General features: G+C 38.0%; 1 protein-coding gene across 1 annotated transcript; it reads left to right on the top strand.

Moving 5' to 3' along the window:
* Nucleotides 1-1,139: 1,139 nt before the first annotated feature.
* On the top strand, nt 1,140-15,659 carry TFAM (transcription factor A, mitochondrial). The gene is made up of 7 exons (XM_065922821.1): nt 1,140-1,370; nt 1,943-2,061; nt 3,556-3,626; nt 4,045-4,194; nt 8,291-8,386; nt 12,086-12,142; nt 12,644-15,659. Exons 1-7 carry the CDS (start codon nt 1,270-1,272, stop codon nt 12,788-12,790), a joined length of 741 nt encoding a protein of 246 aa, XP_065778893.1. The 5' UTR covers nt 1,140-1,269; the 3' UTR covers nt 12,791-15,659.
* Nucleotides 15,660-18,411: the final 2,752 nt, after the last annotated feature.

The raw sequence follows: 18,411 nt of genomic DNA, 5'->3' as shown, positions 1-18,411 counted from the left end.
GCACCAAAGGGCCAGTGTTTCAAAGATAAAGACTCTCAGCTCAATATGACACTAGTAAGAATTTTCTTACAAAGCTATCCAACAGAGAAAAAGCTGTTTCAGTATGTGGCTCTTTGAAATAAATGGAACCTGAGAGCTAGAAGGGTCCTTAGATAGCTTTAGTTTAGGTTTTCCCAATCTTTTTTCATGTCATTGTCCACATGGAAAATGGCTGTACTGCACATCGATCAATATCTCAAGGCATACTTGCCACACGTTCTCAGAGATTTGGTTGGGAAGACTGATCTGGTCCAACATCCTCGTCTGCAGTGGGGGAAATTAAATCTTACAGCGGGGAAGTGACATTCCCAGATCAAGACGTTAATGTAAATGATGAGGCTAGAACTCTAGCCTCCGTACAAATAACTAGCCATTCTCCTCCCCACAAAGCAAGCAGGGCTGTATGTCAAGCTTGAAGATTAGGTCAGCGATAGTTTCAGTGAATGGGGTCATGGTCTGGATCGGTGTTGCTTTAAATGTGGTCCCATAACCACTGGCATCAGAGCTTGTTAAACCTTGAGGAACTTGTTTAAAAAGCTGAGACATGGGACCCACACAAACATAGTGAATCAGGCTCTGCGGCAAGGCCCGGGAATCTGCATTTTAAGGTTAGAAACCGTGACCCACCCCACCTCCTCTACGGTAATTGTGGACTATGCGCTCCTACTTGAACCGAGGGGCTCTGCTGGGCGCATAGCACCCAGCAACCTGACCTCAGAGCAGCGTGGGCGGCACAGCTACCGCCGCCCTAGTCGTAAACTGTCTGTTACGTACTAGCCCTTCCAGTCGTCACAGGCCAGTCGGTGCCCTATCCGTGTGAGGACACCGCCGTGCCTCCACAGCCTCCTGGCCCGGCTGCTGAGCAGGCTGCGGGGGTGGGGGGGTGGGGGGTGGGGTTGGGACAGAGGCGGCTCAGCTTCGCCCCCTCGAGGCCAGGTCCCTCCGTAAGCTAGCCGGGTAGTAGTTTCCCTTCTCCGCCTCCGAGCTCCTCCTATTTCTTCGTAGTCCCGCCCACCAAGGAAGCCACTACCGCGCCTGCGCCTTCTACCTTGCCCCGCCTCCTAGCTAAACCGGAAGTTAGCCGATTTCCCATAGTGCCTCGAGAGTGGCGGGCACGATAGTAAATTTGGTAGGCTCTCTAGAGGGTTTAAGTCGGCTTTGTTGAGGTTTCTCTTTTGCCAGGGCGCTGTAGGGAATTGAGGCCTGGTCAGTGCTTTGTCTGCGGATGCAATGGCGCTTCTCCGGGGCATGTGGGGCGTACTGAATGCACTGGGAAAGTCGGGAGCGGATCTCTGCGCGGGCTGTGGCAGTCGACTGCGTTCTCCCTTTAGGTAAGCCTGCTCACCTGCACCTTAGGAGGCGGAACGGTTCAGGACGCCTTGGGGTTGGAATGTAGACGCTGTTCTCCGCTTTCTGTCCCCCCTAAAATGGTCAGGACTGACTTGGCCCTGAGATTCCGACCTCGACCTTGCCAAGGGGATGGTGGCTTTGAGACAAGGCCTTACTCCATCAGTACCCCTTGCCTTCTTTCCGGCCACCTTTCCCCTCCTCCCGTCCCTCCTCACTCTCGTACCTTGGAGCACCGGGTTCGGCGTCCCCTGCGAAGTCGCTCCAGGAGTCTCCTGCCTTCATCTAGGCATTGAGGTAGGGCCCAGGAGCTGTAGATACATGCTTTCCTTCACTCTCTGCCCTTGCTACGAGGTTAGGGCTTTGAGACTTCAGTTTTGCAAGCTCTTTCCCCTGGATAGGACAGGATTTTAAATATCATTAGTGTTCTTGTCGAAGATGTTAGGTGTCAGATATGTAGCATTTTGATATCTTGTTTGGCATCTTTGTTCACATAATTATGAATACGGGTACTTAAATGTTTAACACTGGTTATTTTCTTTTTATTTGTATGTAGTTTTGCGTATGTTCCAAAATGGTTTTCATCCAACATGAGTGGTTATCCAAAGAAGCCTATGACTTCATACGTTCGATTTTCTAAAGAACAGCTGCCCATATTTAAAGCTCAGAACCCAGGTGAGGAGTTTGGGTTATATATTCTTCTCTAATGTAGTAAAGATGCCACTAAGCAGTTAAATTGCAGACTTGATTTTCAGTATCAGGGCATCTGTTGAATGCAGAAACATAACCATTCTCTTTGATGGCCTGTCAAATGGGCTTTCTATGGCGCTAATGGTAAGGAAGCCACCTGCCAATGCAGGAGACACTGGAGTCATGGGTTCAATCCCTGGGTGGGGAAGATCCCCTGGAAAAGGGAATGGTGACCCACTCCTTTATTCTTGCCTGGAAAACTATGGACAGAGGAGTCTGGCAGGCCACAGTCCATGGATTTGCAGACTCAGACATGACTGAAGTGACCTAGCAGGCATGCATAAGAAATCAGTGTAAGCACAGCAGTAAGGTAATTTTTACCAAATAAAAATGCTTTAAATGTAATTGAGAACTAGTGAAAGGTATTTTAAAAATAGCATGTAGAATGGAAAGTACCCAGGAAAGAGGATGAAAAAGCTGAATTTGGGGCCTTGGGGCCATTGGCCCAGAGGACTATTGATGAATCATTTTACCTCTTGCTTAGCTCCTACTGCTGCCACTGGGAATTATTAATAAAGTCGCAGTGAAATAATTTCTGTGGCTGTGTTGCATAAACTTTAAAGCTGAATACAGGTTATTGTTAATTTTAAGAGGTTTTTGACTGAAAGCCAGTTCTTGAATTTCTGAAAGATTTCCAGTTAGGTTTGTTGACTTTCTAGAAAGATTGGGTCCTTATTGGGGCTATAGTATAAAGGTAGTGACCAAATTAGTAATTGCTGAGCTTGTCTTATAATTTCTAAAGCTTTTTCATATGCATTACATCACAGGGCACTTATGAAAATCATATGAGCTGTAATAGTCACATAAAGAACTGGTTTAAGAGACATGCTTCAGTACTCACATCTTTTAAAATGTAGGAGTTGAAACTAACAAGTGGTTTGTTAAATCATTTATACCTTGTCATTCCAGTTAAGATGAGGAAGGAAATGGAGAATAATGAATTGGTTTTAGAATAATTTGGCTTGTTTGCAAACAATATTTCTGTAATTGAAATACAGGGTGGTGTAATATGAATCAAGGCTATATTTTGTTGTTTAGTCAGGTTTTATGAACTTGATCATTCCTGAAAGACTTGAAAAAAATGTTTTTGATTGAATTATGAAGTAGAAAACTTGTAGACACTGATTCCCTAGTTGCTTTAACTTAGTAATCAATTCCTGAGGACCATTTTGGTGGTAAGTGATACTATTCCTTAATTTAATTATTAGATAATAGACTTTAACAATGTTAGATAAAATATTAAATTATTTGTTGTACTTAAATTAGTTGGTTAAAAACTAAATCATTTTGATTTGTGTATGGGAAAATGTCTGTAAAAATACTTAATTTTAGAGCTAATGGATTATACTTTCCTGAAAGTCTTTAGAAATTGATCCTGAGTTGTAAAATGGTGACATTAATTTTTATTTCATTTCATAGATGCAAAAAATTCAGAACTAATTAAAAAAATCGCCAAGCTATGGCGGGAACTTCCTGAATCAGAGAAAAAGGTAAGCATATAAATTTTCAGCATTGCTGACCAGTTATTTTGCAGCTAAGGACAACTGTCATGTCCTTTAAGGAGCCAGATGACCCAGAGTGTGTTTTTTTTTTTTTTTACATTTGTTAACTCAAAGGAATGTCATACTTTCTCATCCACATAAATGATGAGAATATGGATAAATGGCAGTGGTGATGAAGGGTTGGTTTTTGAAGCAATTTGAAGTTGGAGGCCAGTTGCTAGACCTTCACCTTGGATAACATATTTGAAGAACACGTGATTTATAAGTGGGATTTCAGAGTACATTTTCCACTTGGTGGTTCAGTCAGTTTCCTGAAGTTATGCAGTTGTCCTTCCCTGTCAGGTGTGCTATGTTTAATTAGCCAGCAGTAGTTTATTAACTTCTTATTTGGGTTTTATATTTATAGATATATGAAGATGCTTACAGGGCAGACTGGCAGGCATACAAGGAAGAGATAAACAGAATTCAAGAACAACTAACTCCAAGTCAAATGGTATCTTTGGAAAAAGAAATCATGCAGAAACGTTTAAAAAAGAAAGCGTTAATAAAAAAGAGAGTGAGTATGGTTGAAATAGTCTTTTCCTTTGGCAAAAAACTGGAATTTATATATCTGTAAATACAGGTTTGGTTTTTTTCCCCCTTATTTTGATGATATGGTAGAGAATGTACTTCAGTTAGGAAAATAGGATAGTTTCCTTCTGCCACTAGGACCACTTGCCTTTGAGTATATTGTAAACCATTTTGCTCCTTTTGGATGTGTCTGAGTTCGAAATACATAATTAAGACTGGTGTGAAAGCTGTAGGAACAGAGTTATGAAACAGGAAAATCAGGAATAGCAAAAGTCTTGCTTCTGGATCTTTTCTAGAGTAACTTACTGATTTGAATTGTTCTATAGATGATGGTGAATTTGATTCTGAATATTGCAGAATAGACTGAATTCATTAACTTATCAATGTTTTAAAAGTGCCTATTGTAGCTAATAAAGTTAAAGTGGCTTTAGGATGAAATTCGATTTTTCCTCATCAAAAATCCCACATGGTTCAAAATTAGTGGCTGCCAGTTTAAGGTATTAGTTCATATAAATTCTGTTGTTTGACAAACTACATCTTTCCATAGTATTAGGTGTGAGGTGGTGAACTTGCTGATCTAGTATATATACCACAGAAAATGGTCATCAGAGCAAAAACTTACTTCTCTGGAAAAGTAGATTCCAGCCTTTAATGTGAAGTGATGGGATCTCTCTTCCTGATCCCTGTGTCTTAAGTCCTCCTATCTCTTGGGTTGAGGACTCACCCAATTTCAAGTCAATGATAGTAATCTAAGACTGCTAATCCAATTAGTAAAAGGAAGCCAGAAAAGATAGGGATGGTATTTGGAGGGTGGAAAATTAGGATTTACTCTCTCTCCTGAGCTCTTCCTTGCACTTTAATGCAGCCCACTAGTACTTTGAGTGGGGAGGACCAGAAATGAGGGTTGAGCAGATATAAGGAATTTCTTATTCAGGTATTTCTGTTCCTTTCTCTGTTCTCCTCTATTCCAGTTCAGTTCGGCTGCTCAGTTGTGTCCAACTCTTTGCAACCCCATGGAATGCTGCACGCCAGGCCTCCCTGTCCAATACCAACTCCTGGAGGTTACTCAGACTCATGTCCATTGAGTTGGTGTTGCCATCCAACCATTTCATCCTCTGTCATCCCCTTCTCCTCCTACCTTCAATTAGGGTCGTTTCTAATGAGTCAGTTCTTCATGTCAGATGGCCAAAGTATTGGAGTTTCAGTTTCGGCATCACCCTTTCCAATGAATATTCAGTATTGATTTCCTTTAGGATGGACTGGTTGGCTCTCCTTGCAGTCCAGGGGACTCTCAAGAGTCTTCTCCAACACCACAGTTCAAGACATCAGTTCTTCGGTGCTCAGCTTTCTTTATAGTCCAACTCATATCCATACATGACCACTGGAAAAACCGTAGCTTTGACTAGACAGACCTTTGTTGGCAAGTAATGTCTCTGCTTGTTAATATGCTCTCTAGGTTGGTCATAACTTTTCTTCCAAGGAGCAACCATCTTTTAATTTCATGGCTACAGTCACCATCTGCAGTGATTTTGGAGCCCCCAAAAATAAAGTTTGTCACTGTTTCCCCATCTATTTGCCATGAAGTGATGGGACCATATGCCATGATCTTAGTTTTCTGAATGTTGAGTTTTAAGTCAACTTTTTCCCTCTCCCCTTTCACTTTCATCAAGAGGCTCTTTAGTTCTTTACTTTCTGCCATAAGGGTAGTGTCATTGGCATATCTGAGGTTACTGATACTTCTCTCAGCAATCTTGATTCCAGTTTGTGCTTCATCCAGCCCAGCGTTTGTCTTGCATGTGTACTATACATATTGTAGTTGTCCCATAGTGGTTGGTTGGTCTTTTTTTTCCTTTTTCAGTCTTTGTTCCCTTTACTTTCAGATTTTCGAGGATTTTTTTTTTTTCAGCCATGCTGTGTGGCTTTTGGGGTCTTAGTCCCTTGACCAGGGATTGAATGTGTGCCCCCTGCAGTGGAAGCTTGGAGTCCTAACCACTGGACTGCCAGGGAATTCCCTTTATCTCTAGCACTTCTTTTCAGTTCTTTCTTAGGATTTTCCTTCTCTGCTTACAATGCCTATTGCAGGCTGTCTAGAATCCTTACCATATTAATCACAGTTGTTTTAAAATCCTGGTCTGATAATTTTGTATCCCTGCCTGTTCTGATGCTTGTTTTGTTTCTTTACTTTAGGCTTTTTGTCTTTTACTACGCCTTGGGATTTTTTCTTGATAGTTAGGCATATGATATTCTGGGTAAAAGGAACTGCTGTATATGGGCCTTCGTAATGTGGTAAGGCATGGGGCAGGGGAAGCATCCTACAGTCTTATGATTAGGTCTTGGTCCTTTAATAAGGGCTTCCTTGGTGACTCAGTGGTAAAGAATCCACCTGCCAGTGCAGAAGATCAGTCGGGAAGATCCCCTGGAGAAGGAAATGGCTACCCACTCTAGTATTCTTGCCTGGGAAATCCCATAGACAGAGGAGCCTGGTGGACTACAGTCCATGGGGTTGCAAAAGAGTCAGATATGAGTTAGCAATTAAAACACAAAAAAACCTTTAATGAGCCTGTGGCTTTGCGCTTAGGTGGTGCAGGATGGCTAAAGTAAGCTGTAGTCTAGTATTTTCATTGAAGTCTTTTAAGCTCTGTTAGTATAACAGCAGGTTAGGTTCTTAATGTTTATTTATGTGTTTATTTTTTATTTGACAGCACCAGATCATTAGTTGCAGCACGTGGGATCTAATTCCCCAACCATAGATTGAACCCCAGCCCCCTGCATTGGGAGCACAGTCTTAATGGGTAAACCACCAGGGAAGTCCTAGCAGATTAAGTTCTGATTAACTAGTTTCCCTTGAGGGAAGGCCTTGTTAAGAATAATAAAGTACTCTGGCATTTCAAAATAATTCCTTTTCTTTCTTCTGGAAGCAAGAGGGGTTTTTTCCCTTGATATTTACTGTGGGAATCTGGTCAAGTTCCTGGAGAAAAACCTCACAACATTATGAGGCTTTCCTATGAGTGGTAGTAACTCTCAGAGTTGTCCACATGGAGCTTCCAGCAGTCAGTCAGCTGTGGTTCAGTTTCTTGCACACCACTGGTTTCCATTCCTCTGTCTGTTCCAGTAAGTCTCAACTCCTTGTGTTCACCTGTCTGTGTCTCTCTCCAATCTTGGGAGCAGCAATTTGCCCTGTGTCCCCTCTTCTGTGGATCCAAGAGAGTTGTTGATTTTGCAGTCTGATTAGCTTTATCCTTATTAGGATGGAGTGATGACTTCCAAACTCCTTACATGTAGAACCAGAAACTTGAAAGTCTGAGTGATTTTTCCCTAAGACTTCCATTTGCTCTCCCTGTTGGAATTTTTTTTCCCATTAGATTCCCAGTTCCAACTACTTACAGATTAGGTGAGAGGTGTGGGGACCAGTAAGTTGCAAGTGAAGCACCTAGAAGAAATCCCTAGTGGTGGTAGCTCTGGAAACAAAAGGGGAAATGCAGAGTTAAGTTGTAAAATGCCTCCTTTCCTGAGAGGCTCAGGGCCGAGAAAGTGATCTCTATATGTAAATCAGAGGAGCCCTACTTACGAATGAAAGTTGGGTTTGTTATTGACTGTAAACCAAATTGCCATTAAAATCCCCATCATTTTATAAATTTCTGTGTAAGTTCAGAAGCTCAGTAGGTTAGGATGATGCAGTGTCCTTCATTAGATTATGCAGCAAATACCCTAATGTTCTTGAGTTGTCAAGTGGAGGTACGTAATGCTTTGTTCAAGGAGAAGTGGTGCCTTACAAGGATAAAACTTTTTTTTTTAATGTTTAAAAAGATTTCGTACATACTGCTCATTTATTCAGTTCATGGAGACCATGAAAATAATATGTAAAGGAAATGTTTCTGTATGAAAAGTAGCTCATAAAATCTATTAGAATTTTCAAAACAGTACTATCAAAAATTCTGACCCCAAGAGGGAACAATCGCATACTCATAACATTCATTTTAAAGAACATTCTGTAATTCATGGTAGTGAATGAAGTTTCTCTAGGTAAAGTTAAGTATCATAAAGTTTAAAACTTTATCCCATCTTTCATTTTTTTTACTCAGGAGTTAACAATGCTTGGAAAACCAAAAAGACCTCGCTCAGCTTATAACATTTTTATAGCTGAACGTTTTCAGGAAGCCAGGGATGGCACATCACAGGTAAGACAGAACTCTGTATGTTTTAAAAATGTTTATTCTAGTTTTTAATATAACACAGACAGGAAACTTTAGGGGTGCAACCTGTCAAATGGTGAAAAAAAGTGGTAAGTTACTATAAAATAGTATATATAATTAAGACCTAAAAATCCTTTTTCTTAACACTTAAAATGTTTAAAATTTGAATGTGTATATATACATATTCAGCTATGTATATACATAGTCAACTTTTTAAATTAAAAAACAATTTTCACCTTTATAGGCGCATTCAAGTTCTGGAGACTTCTCTTACCCGGCAGTTCGGAGTGGTTTTACAGTCACTGGGGAAGAATGAGAGCAGAGGCGTAATGTTTCATGCTGGGGTTTGAGTGTAATCTGCAGCCTCATGTTACGTCCTTTAAAAATTGTTGGTTATACCCATGGGGATGTATTAAATTACACATATGAATGGCATCTATGACTGTGGAAAGAAGAGAAAAGCTTGTCATTCTTGCTGTGGCTTAGTCATTCCTTTATTTCCTTTTTAGAGGCTCCAAATTGTCAGTTGTATTATTCCTCTTGTAATATGCCTTGGTAAGAGAAGTCTGCTCAGATTCCTAATTCTTGTCAATGTGAGATGAAGGTTTTTGCCACTCTGATTCTTTGGGTTATTTAGATCTGTAGGATCACAAATCCTGTTGGACATATGGTTAAATGATGTGTATATGTAATGTATTTTTCTGGCTATATATGATTTCACTGATTACTTCCCTGGGGATTTTATTTTTCTTTTAAAAGTAGTACCATTTTATTTAGTGTTGTAGGAAATTTTAGGTTACTTCTGAAAAACAAAAAGGGGACCTTCTCGGATCAGGGGTTGAACCCATGTCTCCTGTATTGGCAGGCAGATTCTTACCACTGAGCCACCAGGGAAGCCCTGGATTTTATATTTAGCTTCCATGGCCCTACATTACTAAAACAGCAAGCCTGTTTATTTTTTTAGTTGGAATTTGTTCAGTCATTAACTTATCTTGGATTTAGTTTTATTAGTATAAGAAGGTTTTGTGTTAGAGAATCCTTCTGAGTCAGTAGTTCTCAATCTGACTGCATCTTGGAATCACCTCAGAAGCTTCATGGCTGGCCTTTATCCCTGAAAATTAAAATTAGTTTAATTATATCATTTTTATTCATGTAAAAAGTACAATACTCATAAAGAATGAAAATAAGGCTTGTTATGAAAGATATAAGTTTTACTGTGCTGTTATATTCTTTGCTCCAGAAGCAGATACATTCTATTTTAGTTGATTCTTGTGGTATTTACCTCCATATCTCTAAATAATGTTCTTATATTGTTACTTCCTGATTTTTCTAAAATTCTAAGCATTACCTATATTTTAGGCATTATCTCTCACTATGTAAGATGAACATTTATCTCTATCTCATTCCACAGTTCACTTTTCTATCAACCTACCTCCCAAGATAGTTACCATAATTTTGATTAGATCAGTATTGAGTACTTAATACTATTATGCATGCATGCTAATTTGCTTCAGTCATATCTGACTCTTTGTGACCCTATGGACCGTAGCCTTTCAGGCTCCTCTGTCCATGGGATTCTCCAGGCAAGAATACTGGAGTGGGTTGCCATGCCTTCCTCCAGGGTATCTTCCTGACCCATGAATCAAACCAGTATCTCTTAAATCTCCTGCATTGGCAGGTGGATTCTTTACCACTAGCCCCATCTGGGAAGCTCAGTGGCTCAGCCGGTTAAGAATCTGCCTGGAGAGGAGAGCCGGGTTAAATCCCTGGGTCAGGAAGAATCCCCTGGGGAAAGGAATGGCTGCCTACCCCAGTATTCTTGCCTGGAGAGTCCCATGGATAGAGGAGCCTAAAAGGCTTTGGTCCATAGGGTTGCAGAGTCAGACACAACAGAGCGACTAACACTTTCCGCACTTACAGCTTGGGATTAGCTCTGCTTTTCTGCTCCCCAAATGCTGTGTTGGTAGTGTCTTCTCCTGTTATCTTTGTCTATGTGGTTTTTATGCCTTTAGAAATTTTAGTTGTTTAATTTAAAAAAATAAATCACAGAAATGAATTGCTTACAGTTCTGAAGGTTAAAAGTCCATGATCAAGGCAACATCATAGTGAGGGCCCTCTTCTGGTTCATAGCTGACACCTTCTCTCACGGTCCTCACATGGTGCGAGTGCTCATTTAATGTGATTTTAGATAGCACCAGAAGTAAATACCTTCCCATCCCTTTAATTTTTTTTTTTCCATGACTTAGTTTTTTAGGTGAAAGATTATTTATGCATGCAGCTTCATAAACTATTGTTTAACACACTGAATATGAAACTTTATGGATTAAACATAAGCAAAAAGATACATTATGAAAGAACTAAAAGCATGAAAGCAATTCTTTCCAAAGCTAAGAGAGCAGTTATTTAATGAGTAACTATCCCTGAATATACTAAATGTATTTATAAAGGTAAGCTTAAAATATTCAAGACAGGCTCAGATACTATCTGGGTACCTCACTTTTTGTTGATAGGAAAACAAAATTCAGTGAAAGTTCTGGTCAGAATAGTAAAGCTAATAGTTTTAACTCTACTCATAAAATCACTGATGATATCCTCCTGCCTTTAATAGGTACTTTTCATATTCCTCTTTCCCTCACGTTCTCCTCCTATCTCTCTGCTGCTTCTCTGCTCCGTATTCTCCAGCCATCCATTTTCTTCTTCAGTCTTCGCTCTCTGGTAGCAACACCACAGGCTGTGTGAGGTGTACTCACTGTCTCTCTGCCTCTCCTTCAACTGTAGGATTCCTGTATCCCTTTAATTTTATAGATTGAACCTCCCATGCCTAAGGGAGGTCATAGAACTTTTTCCGGGTCACATAATTAAGTTCAGCTATGTAGAAGAAGAATTGGTGTTGTATTGTTCCTATGACAACAACTAAAGCACGGTGGCACAAATATTAGAATTAAGTAAGCATTTAAGCCACAGAGGAAATAAAACAGTATTTGAAGCTAGTCTATGACAGAGTAACTTATATTTGAATATTAATATCTTTGAATTCAAAAAGATAAATATCTGCACAAAGGAACCATCAACAAAATGAAAAGTAATCCTACCAAATGGGAGAAAATATTTGCAAATAATTTAGAGAACTCATATGACTCATTCCCCCAGAAGAAAAAAAATCTGATAAAAAAATGGGCAAAGGATCTGAATAGATATTTTCCCAAAGAAGACATAGAGATGGCTAACAAGTATATGAAAAGGTGCTCAACATCATTATCAGGGAAATGTAAATCAAAACTACAATAAAATGCTACCTCATATTTGTTAGAATGGCTATTATAAAAAAAACAAGTATTACTGAGGATGCGGTAGAAGGGGAACCCTTGTGCTAAAACACTTAAGTAAAAAAAAAAAAAAAGAGCACATAGACACAAATAACACGTTGGTAATTACTCGAGTTTGTGGGTAGGGTAGGAGGGTAAAATGGGTAAAGGTGGTCAAAAGGTACAGACTTCCAGTAATCATTACGTTGTACACCTGAAAGTATTGTTCTGTGTCAGTTATATCTCAGATTTTTGAGGAGTCTTTGCCTGTGATTCTTGATATCTGAGTGTTTGTTGTTGGAATGAATAATAAAACAGCATCTTTCTTTAATCACTGAAGTCCCTATATCTGGTACTTAAATGTATATTGTTTTTACAGGTAAAGCTGAAAGCTATAAATGAAAACTGGAAAAATCTCTCTAATTCTCAAAAGCAAGTAAGTAGTGGTTTTAGTCCCAAGTGCCTAGTTAGAATATCTGTGAGAATATATTAGGGCAAGGCTTGATTCATGTGAAAACAACCCTATATTACACAGTGTTTTTAAATTATTGTCCTATTCTTGGAACCAGTTTGGCTTTTTTCTTTTGGTAGTTTTTGATTCCATATAAAACTGGTATTTAAAACAGTGTCACTCATAACTTAGTGTCATCATATCCAGTGATGATCACACCCTGCCCCTGTTGCTTTTCCACACTCAATACCCTGAAATTGTAGCAACTTCATTAATACTTAAAAATCTTTATCTCTTACATGTTTCTCATCTAATTTTTATCTCACAAGAATATTTCTTTCCAACCCCCCCTTTAACATATAGAATAGTAAGATAATTTCTAGAATATTTTTGGAGAGCATCCCAGAAATTAAGTAAAAAACAATTTTTACTTAATTGCAAAGATTCCTCTAAAGAAATCATTTTAACAGTTACACTCTTTCTCAGGTATATGTTCAACTTGCTAGAGATGATAAAATTCGTTATTATAACGAAATGAAATCGTGGGAGGAACAAATGATGGAAGTTGGACGAGAAGATCTTATACGTCGCTCAATTAAATACCCAGCAAAAAATGACCCTGAGAAGTTTTAAAATAGAAGACTGAGTTATGTTCATAATGGATAGATACAAGAAACCAACTAGGTCTCAATACCCGAAGCTGTTGTAAAATTAGAATGGATAAAGTTGGTGAACATTTATATTTAATTCCTTTTCTGTAACCCATGGACTTCTGCCAGCCAATTCAATACATTTTGTATTGGTGTCTTGCTTTTGAAAACCCAAACAGATAAGAGTTCATGTTGAATTTATTTTGTGTTTAGGAACTACTGAGCATCAAAATAATCCATGAAATGTAGCAGTGAATCATTTCACCTTTGATAAAGGTAAATCAGACTGTGAAGTTTTTTTATACTTAATGATTATGGAAAAAATATTCTTGTTTCCTTATATTATGGAAGCAGGAGTTTCCTATTCATAAGTATCTCAAAGTTTGTAGAAGCCATAGTGTTCTATGATATAACTACATTTCTAAAAGAGCATCCAGAACTCATGCTGGTAAATTCCAAATCCTGGGTATAATTCATATTGTAATCAGAGTTGATGGTTGTACATGTGAGGAATTTCTGGTGTCAGTTGCAACTTTTATAAAAGGGATAGAGAGATTTATAAACCTTTTCCTCAATATCTTTTTCCTAAATTAAAAACTAAAAAATTATGTACCAAATCTATGCATATTGTTTTATATTGCATAGAATAAAAACTGTGTTTCCTAATTATGTTTTAAGGTGAAACATTCATTTTATAGCTTTCTGGGATTTTTGTCTTTTTAAAGTAGGAGTTTGTATACTGAATTATTTTTTTCTCTTATGTAAAGATATTTATCCAGAAAGTAGAGAACTTGTTTGGTGTAAGTTTTAAAATGAGAGATCTAAAAAAATCTTGTCTCCATAGTCTCTCAAATTGGAACCTATAATTTTTAAACATTTGCATAACATGTAAAAGCCTGTATAATAATAGCGAGTTCTAGCCTGATGCCCATATCCAGCCCACTGCCTGCTTTTCATGGCCTTGTCAACTATGAATTGTTCACAGTTTTAAATAGTTAAAAAAGCATGCTTCAAGACACATGAAAATTAATATGAAATTCAGTGTCCATAAAAAAAAAGTTTTATTGGAACACAACCACACTCATTGTTTATGGCTGTTTTTGTACAACAGTGCAGTTGACTAGTTGCTACAGAGATGTGTAGCCTGCAGAGACCAACCCATGTAGTGTGGAATGAGATGCTCTTAAGTTACTTGCTATGGCTCAGTAAAATACATCTTAACAGGTTTCCAGTTAGCATTTAAACCATACCATCTTCTAGCATTTGATTATCTTATTAATAAGTGTAAAAGGTCTTCAGAATCTACACCATCTTTTTGAGCAAAATGCTCAACTGTCATCGTCAGTTCATGTGAATATATAACTCAAAATTTATATATTTACTTTGTATTTTGCAAAATATGCAAAAAAAAAAAGTGTATTCTAGATCTCCAGAAAGAAGATTTTTGTAGTTTGTGGATAGAAAATAAGTAAAAGAATCACTAAAAAAATGACTTGTTACATACTGAACTAGGCAAAGGTCGGGACTGTAGAGAAAAATACAGCTTAAGAGGACTAGCCTAAGATTTAAATATATGAAGTTGTTTGAAGTTTTCAAACAACTTTCCTCTGTGGATGGTAATGCAGGACAAAGTCTGCCATTATGTAAATGACCCTTGGTCTGAGGGTAGAGTATTCTGGGGAGGAAGACATAGGGAAGAAAAGGACATTTGCTAGTGTCTGTTGCAAGCTTTCTCAATTAGGTTTCCAGGAAAGAATTAAGCCCTAATTCCCTATGGCATCTAGAATGGTACTGATTTTGTACCATCCTTAGGAGAATGGAGAAAATAATCACTCAAATAATTTACTGTGTTCTGTGCTTCAGACGAGCCTAGGGAGCACATGGGAGTCAGTGTTTATAATAAATATTATAGAATGGGTGAGGAAGAGAAATGAATTATAAACTCCTGTAGCACAAATGTATAAAACACATCTTTGTACCTACCTTCTGAGCTCTAGGATTTAGCTGCCTATACTGTTTTACACCGAACACATTCAGATATCTTCCTGAATATACTGGGAAGTTCAGTGTCTGCTAAGTTCTCACGTATATACTTCTTAATATAGGGAGGAAAGATATGAAACAGTGAAAGGAGCTATAGCAAAACCATTTTGTTTCTAAAAGAGTGTCATTGTTAATACTTTAAATATTAGGATAATCTGATTTCACACCTTTTTTTTTTTTTTTTTTCGCACCTTTCTTAATAAACCTCAGTACATGGGATGTGTTAGTCACTTAGCTGTGTCCGACTCTTTGTGACCCCATGAACTGTAGCCCACCAGGCTCCTTTGTCCATGGGATTCTCCAGGCAAGAATACTGGAGTGAGTTGCCATTTCCTTCTCCATACCATGTATTAAATGCCATCCAATTTAACAGTATATACAAATACTCTGTTATGAAGAATGAGAGCTTATATCAATAACCAGTGGCTAGGTGTGTAACCGGTCGCCATTCTTAAATAACTGAACAAGAAACTAAAAGCTAAAGAATTGTGACCAGGGAAAAGATGCTTAAGTGAAAACAGTGTTTATGCTGTCCGAGCAGTCAATCACAAATATGCTTATGTTCACTAGAGTACCAATATTAGATTTTATAAAATAATTTGACAAGGATGTGTGTGTAATTATTTTCTGATGTTTAAGGGATATGTGCAGATTCAGCCTACTGTAATCATGTAATTTTGCTATTGTTTTTGGCTAACTCCTTTGGAAATGCCATTTTTTTTAATAAGATATATGTTTTTTTAAATAGTTTGCCATGAATGTGTATATTTACATTGCTGAATTAAAATGGAATTAAAGTAACTAGAAAATTTTATTAATATTTCTGATATTAACGGTACCTAAAATTAATCACCACCAGATTGTGCTAAAGCAGCAGGAACTTGTTATATAGGTAAGTAATTAATTTCCATTATTTCTCTTAATTTTACCAATCTTTTTGCTGTAAGACTACTCCCAACAAAAAAAGAATACTCTCTTCCTTCCTTTTCTGTCCTCACTGCCACTATTCCTCTTCCTTTTCAAAGCACCAAGCTCTTACAAATTTGAAAATGTTATAAGTGCAGATAATATGTTTTGAAATTTTAAAGCAGTAGTACTCTTTTAAATTGAACTTTTGGGAAGAATAAAAAATGAACATATTTATTATTATTTTGAATTTGTAAAATTTTCCAAATAGTAAAACTGTACAAAGTTAGTATCATCATTCTGTCACATTGTTCACAAATAAAATATTTTTGGTAATTAAATCATTGATTATATTTGATGGAAAATACATGAAACCATCTTCTAGCACATTAAAAATACTTTAAAAAATTTTTACTGGCTAAGAAACTGCATACTTAAAATTTACTGTAAACAAAAGTTTTAAATAGGCTAAGCATTTTAAAATTACCCTAATGGCAGAAAGTAAAGAACTAAAGAGCCTCTTGGAGGTGAAAGAGGAGAGTGAAAAAGCTGGCTTGAAACTCAACATTCAAAAAAGTAAGGTCACTGCATCTGTTCCCATCACTTTATGGCAAATAGAAGGGGAAAAATTGGAAGCAATGACATGTTATTTTCTTGGGTTCCAAAATCACTGTGGATGGTGACTACAGCCATGAAATTAAAAGACACTCCTTGGAAGGAAAGCTATGACAAATCTAGACAGTGTATTAAAAAGCAGAGACATTACTTTGCTGACAAAAGTCTATATAGTCAAGGCTATTTTCCCAGTAGTCAGGTACAGAAGTGAGAGCTGGACCATAAAGGAGGCTGTTCAGTGAAGAATTTATGCTTTCAAACTATGACCCTGGAGAAGACTCTTGAGAGTCCCTTGGAATGCAAGGAGATCAAATGAGTCAATCCTAAAGGAAATCAACCCTGAATATTCATTGGGAGGACTGATGCTGAAGTTAAAGCTCCAATACTTTGACCACCTGATGTGAAGACCTGATTCATTGGAAAAGACCCTGATGCTGGAAAAAATTGGAAACAAAAGGAGAAGGGGGTGGTAGAGGATGAGAAGGTTAGATACCAAACGGTGTCAGATGAGATCCATCCACCTCTGAGCCCTGCAAAGGATTGCTTGTTGAGGACAGTGCTGTTGCATTTTATGGGAAAATAAATTACGTGAATTTAAAATAATATGAATAAATATTTGAAAGTTGTATATTATGCACGATGTTTAAAATAGTGCAATCTTAAAATTTTTAAAAATGCCTGGGAGTCTTAGAATTTCAAAACACTCTTGAACAGCAAAGTGAGGGCAGTGTTTGATATCACTATATGCAGTCACCTTTAACAAAATTTATCATGTGTCAGTTTCATATATATGTTGTGTATGTGCTTTGAAAGTTTTGTAAATGTTCTGCTGACTTGTACTGCTATTTTAACATTCAGTGTTGTTATAATCCAAAAAGTTTAAAAAAACAATCAACTAACCGAAATACTCATTTAGGAGTGGTAATGCTTGTGCTGTAAAACATTTCTAAAAACTAGTAACTCTGGAACAGAATCATGTTTGTAATAAAATTTAATTCTGATGCATTGTTTAGTTGCATTGATAGATAATAGCTTGGATAAAGATAAAGCCATCTAGATAAAGCCATGGAAAGATACTAACATCTGTTGATTTCAGATGAAGCCTGCTCACTGACTCTTAGAAATTTTGTTTGAAATTGTCGAAATATTTGGATAATTTAAAATATATTGGGAAATCTGTTGACCAAGAAAATGTTTATATTGCTTACTGAAATTCTTATGGCTTGAAAATTCCATTTGAGTAAAATGTCAAATGGTTGTGCACGTTATCTAAGAGAGATGATACTTTTTTTCAGTTGGTGTGCATTTTCACAATTCTGTGTATTGCCAGTGTCAACCGAAAAAGAATGTACAACCTAAATGTTGGAGAGTTGTTTTATACAACAGACATTAGGACTTCAGGCTCCGGAGGCGGCCTCTCAAGTAACCTTGAGAAAATTGCTCCAAGGAGGCGAAGGGTTAGCTAGGATATACAGGGGTTTTGCAACAAAGGGTAGATAGTCTGAATGACACAAAATTACTGTAAATTAAAGGAAAACCAAACATCTCAAGGAATTTAGCGCTTTTCTACGCATGGGAAGATACACAAGTCTGGACTCGAACCAATCCTTTGATACCGCACCTCAGCTATGACCAGTATCCTGAGCTTCCTCAGGGCGCACCATGGGGAGTGGTTGCAATCTGAAGGCTGCCAGAAGGCAGCCCACCAGGCTCCCCCATCCCTGGGATTCTCAAGGCAAGAATACTGCAGTGGGTTGCCATTTCCTTCTCCAGTGCATGAAAGTGAAAGTGAAGTCGCTCAGTCGTTTCCGACTCCTAGCAATCCCATGGACTGCAGCCTACCAGGCTCCTCCGTCCATGGGATTTTCCAGGCAAGAGTACTGGAGTGGGGTGCCATTGCCTTCTCCGTCTGAGTTCCCTTAGGGCTCACTAATTCATCCTCAAAGGTGGCCACAACCACTGATGACTATGACATCCTTTGTTTACTGATAAGGCAGGCAGTGTTCCATTTCTCACTAGTAATTCTGAGAAGCTGGTATC

Source organism: Muntiacus reevesi, chromosome 2 (genome assembly GCF_963930625.1).
Source record: "Muntiacus reevesi chromosome 2, mMunRee1.1, whole genome shotgun sequence".
In the NCBI taxonomy this organism is placed as follows: Eukaryota; Metazoa; Chordata; class Mammalia; order Artiodactyla; family Cervidae; genus Muntiacus; species Muntiacus reevesi.
Note: the sequence above shows the minus strand (reverse complement) of the source record. Positions and strands in the feature narration are given on the sequence as shown.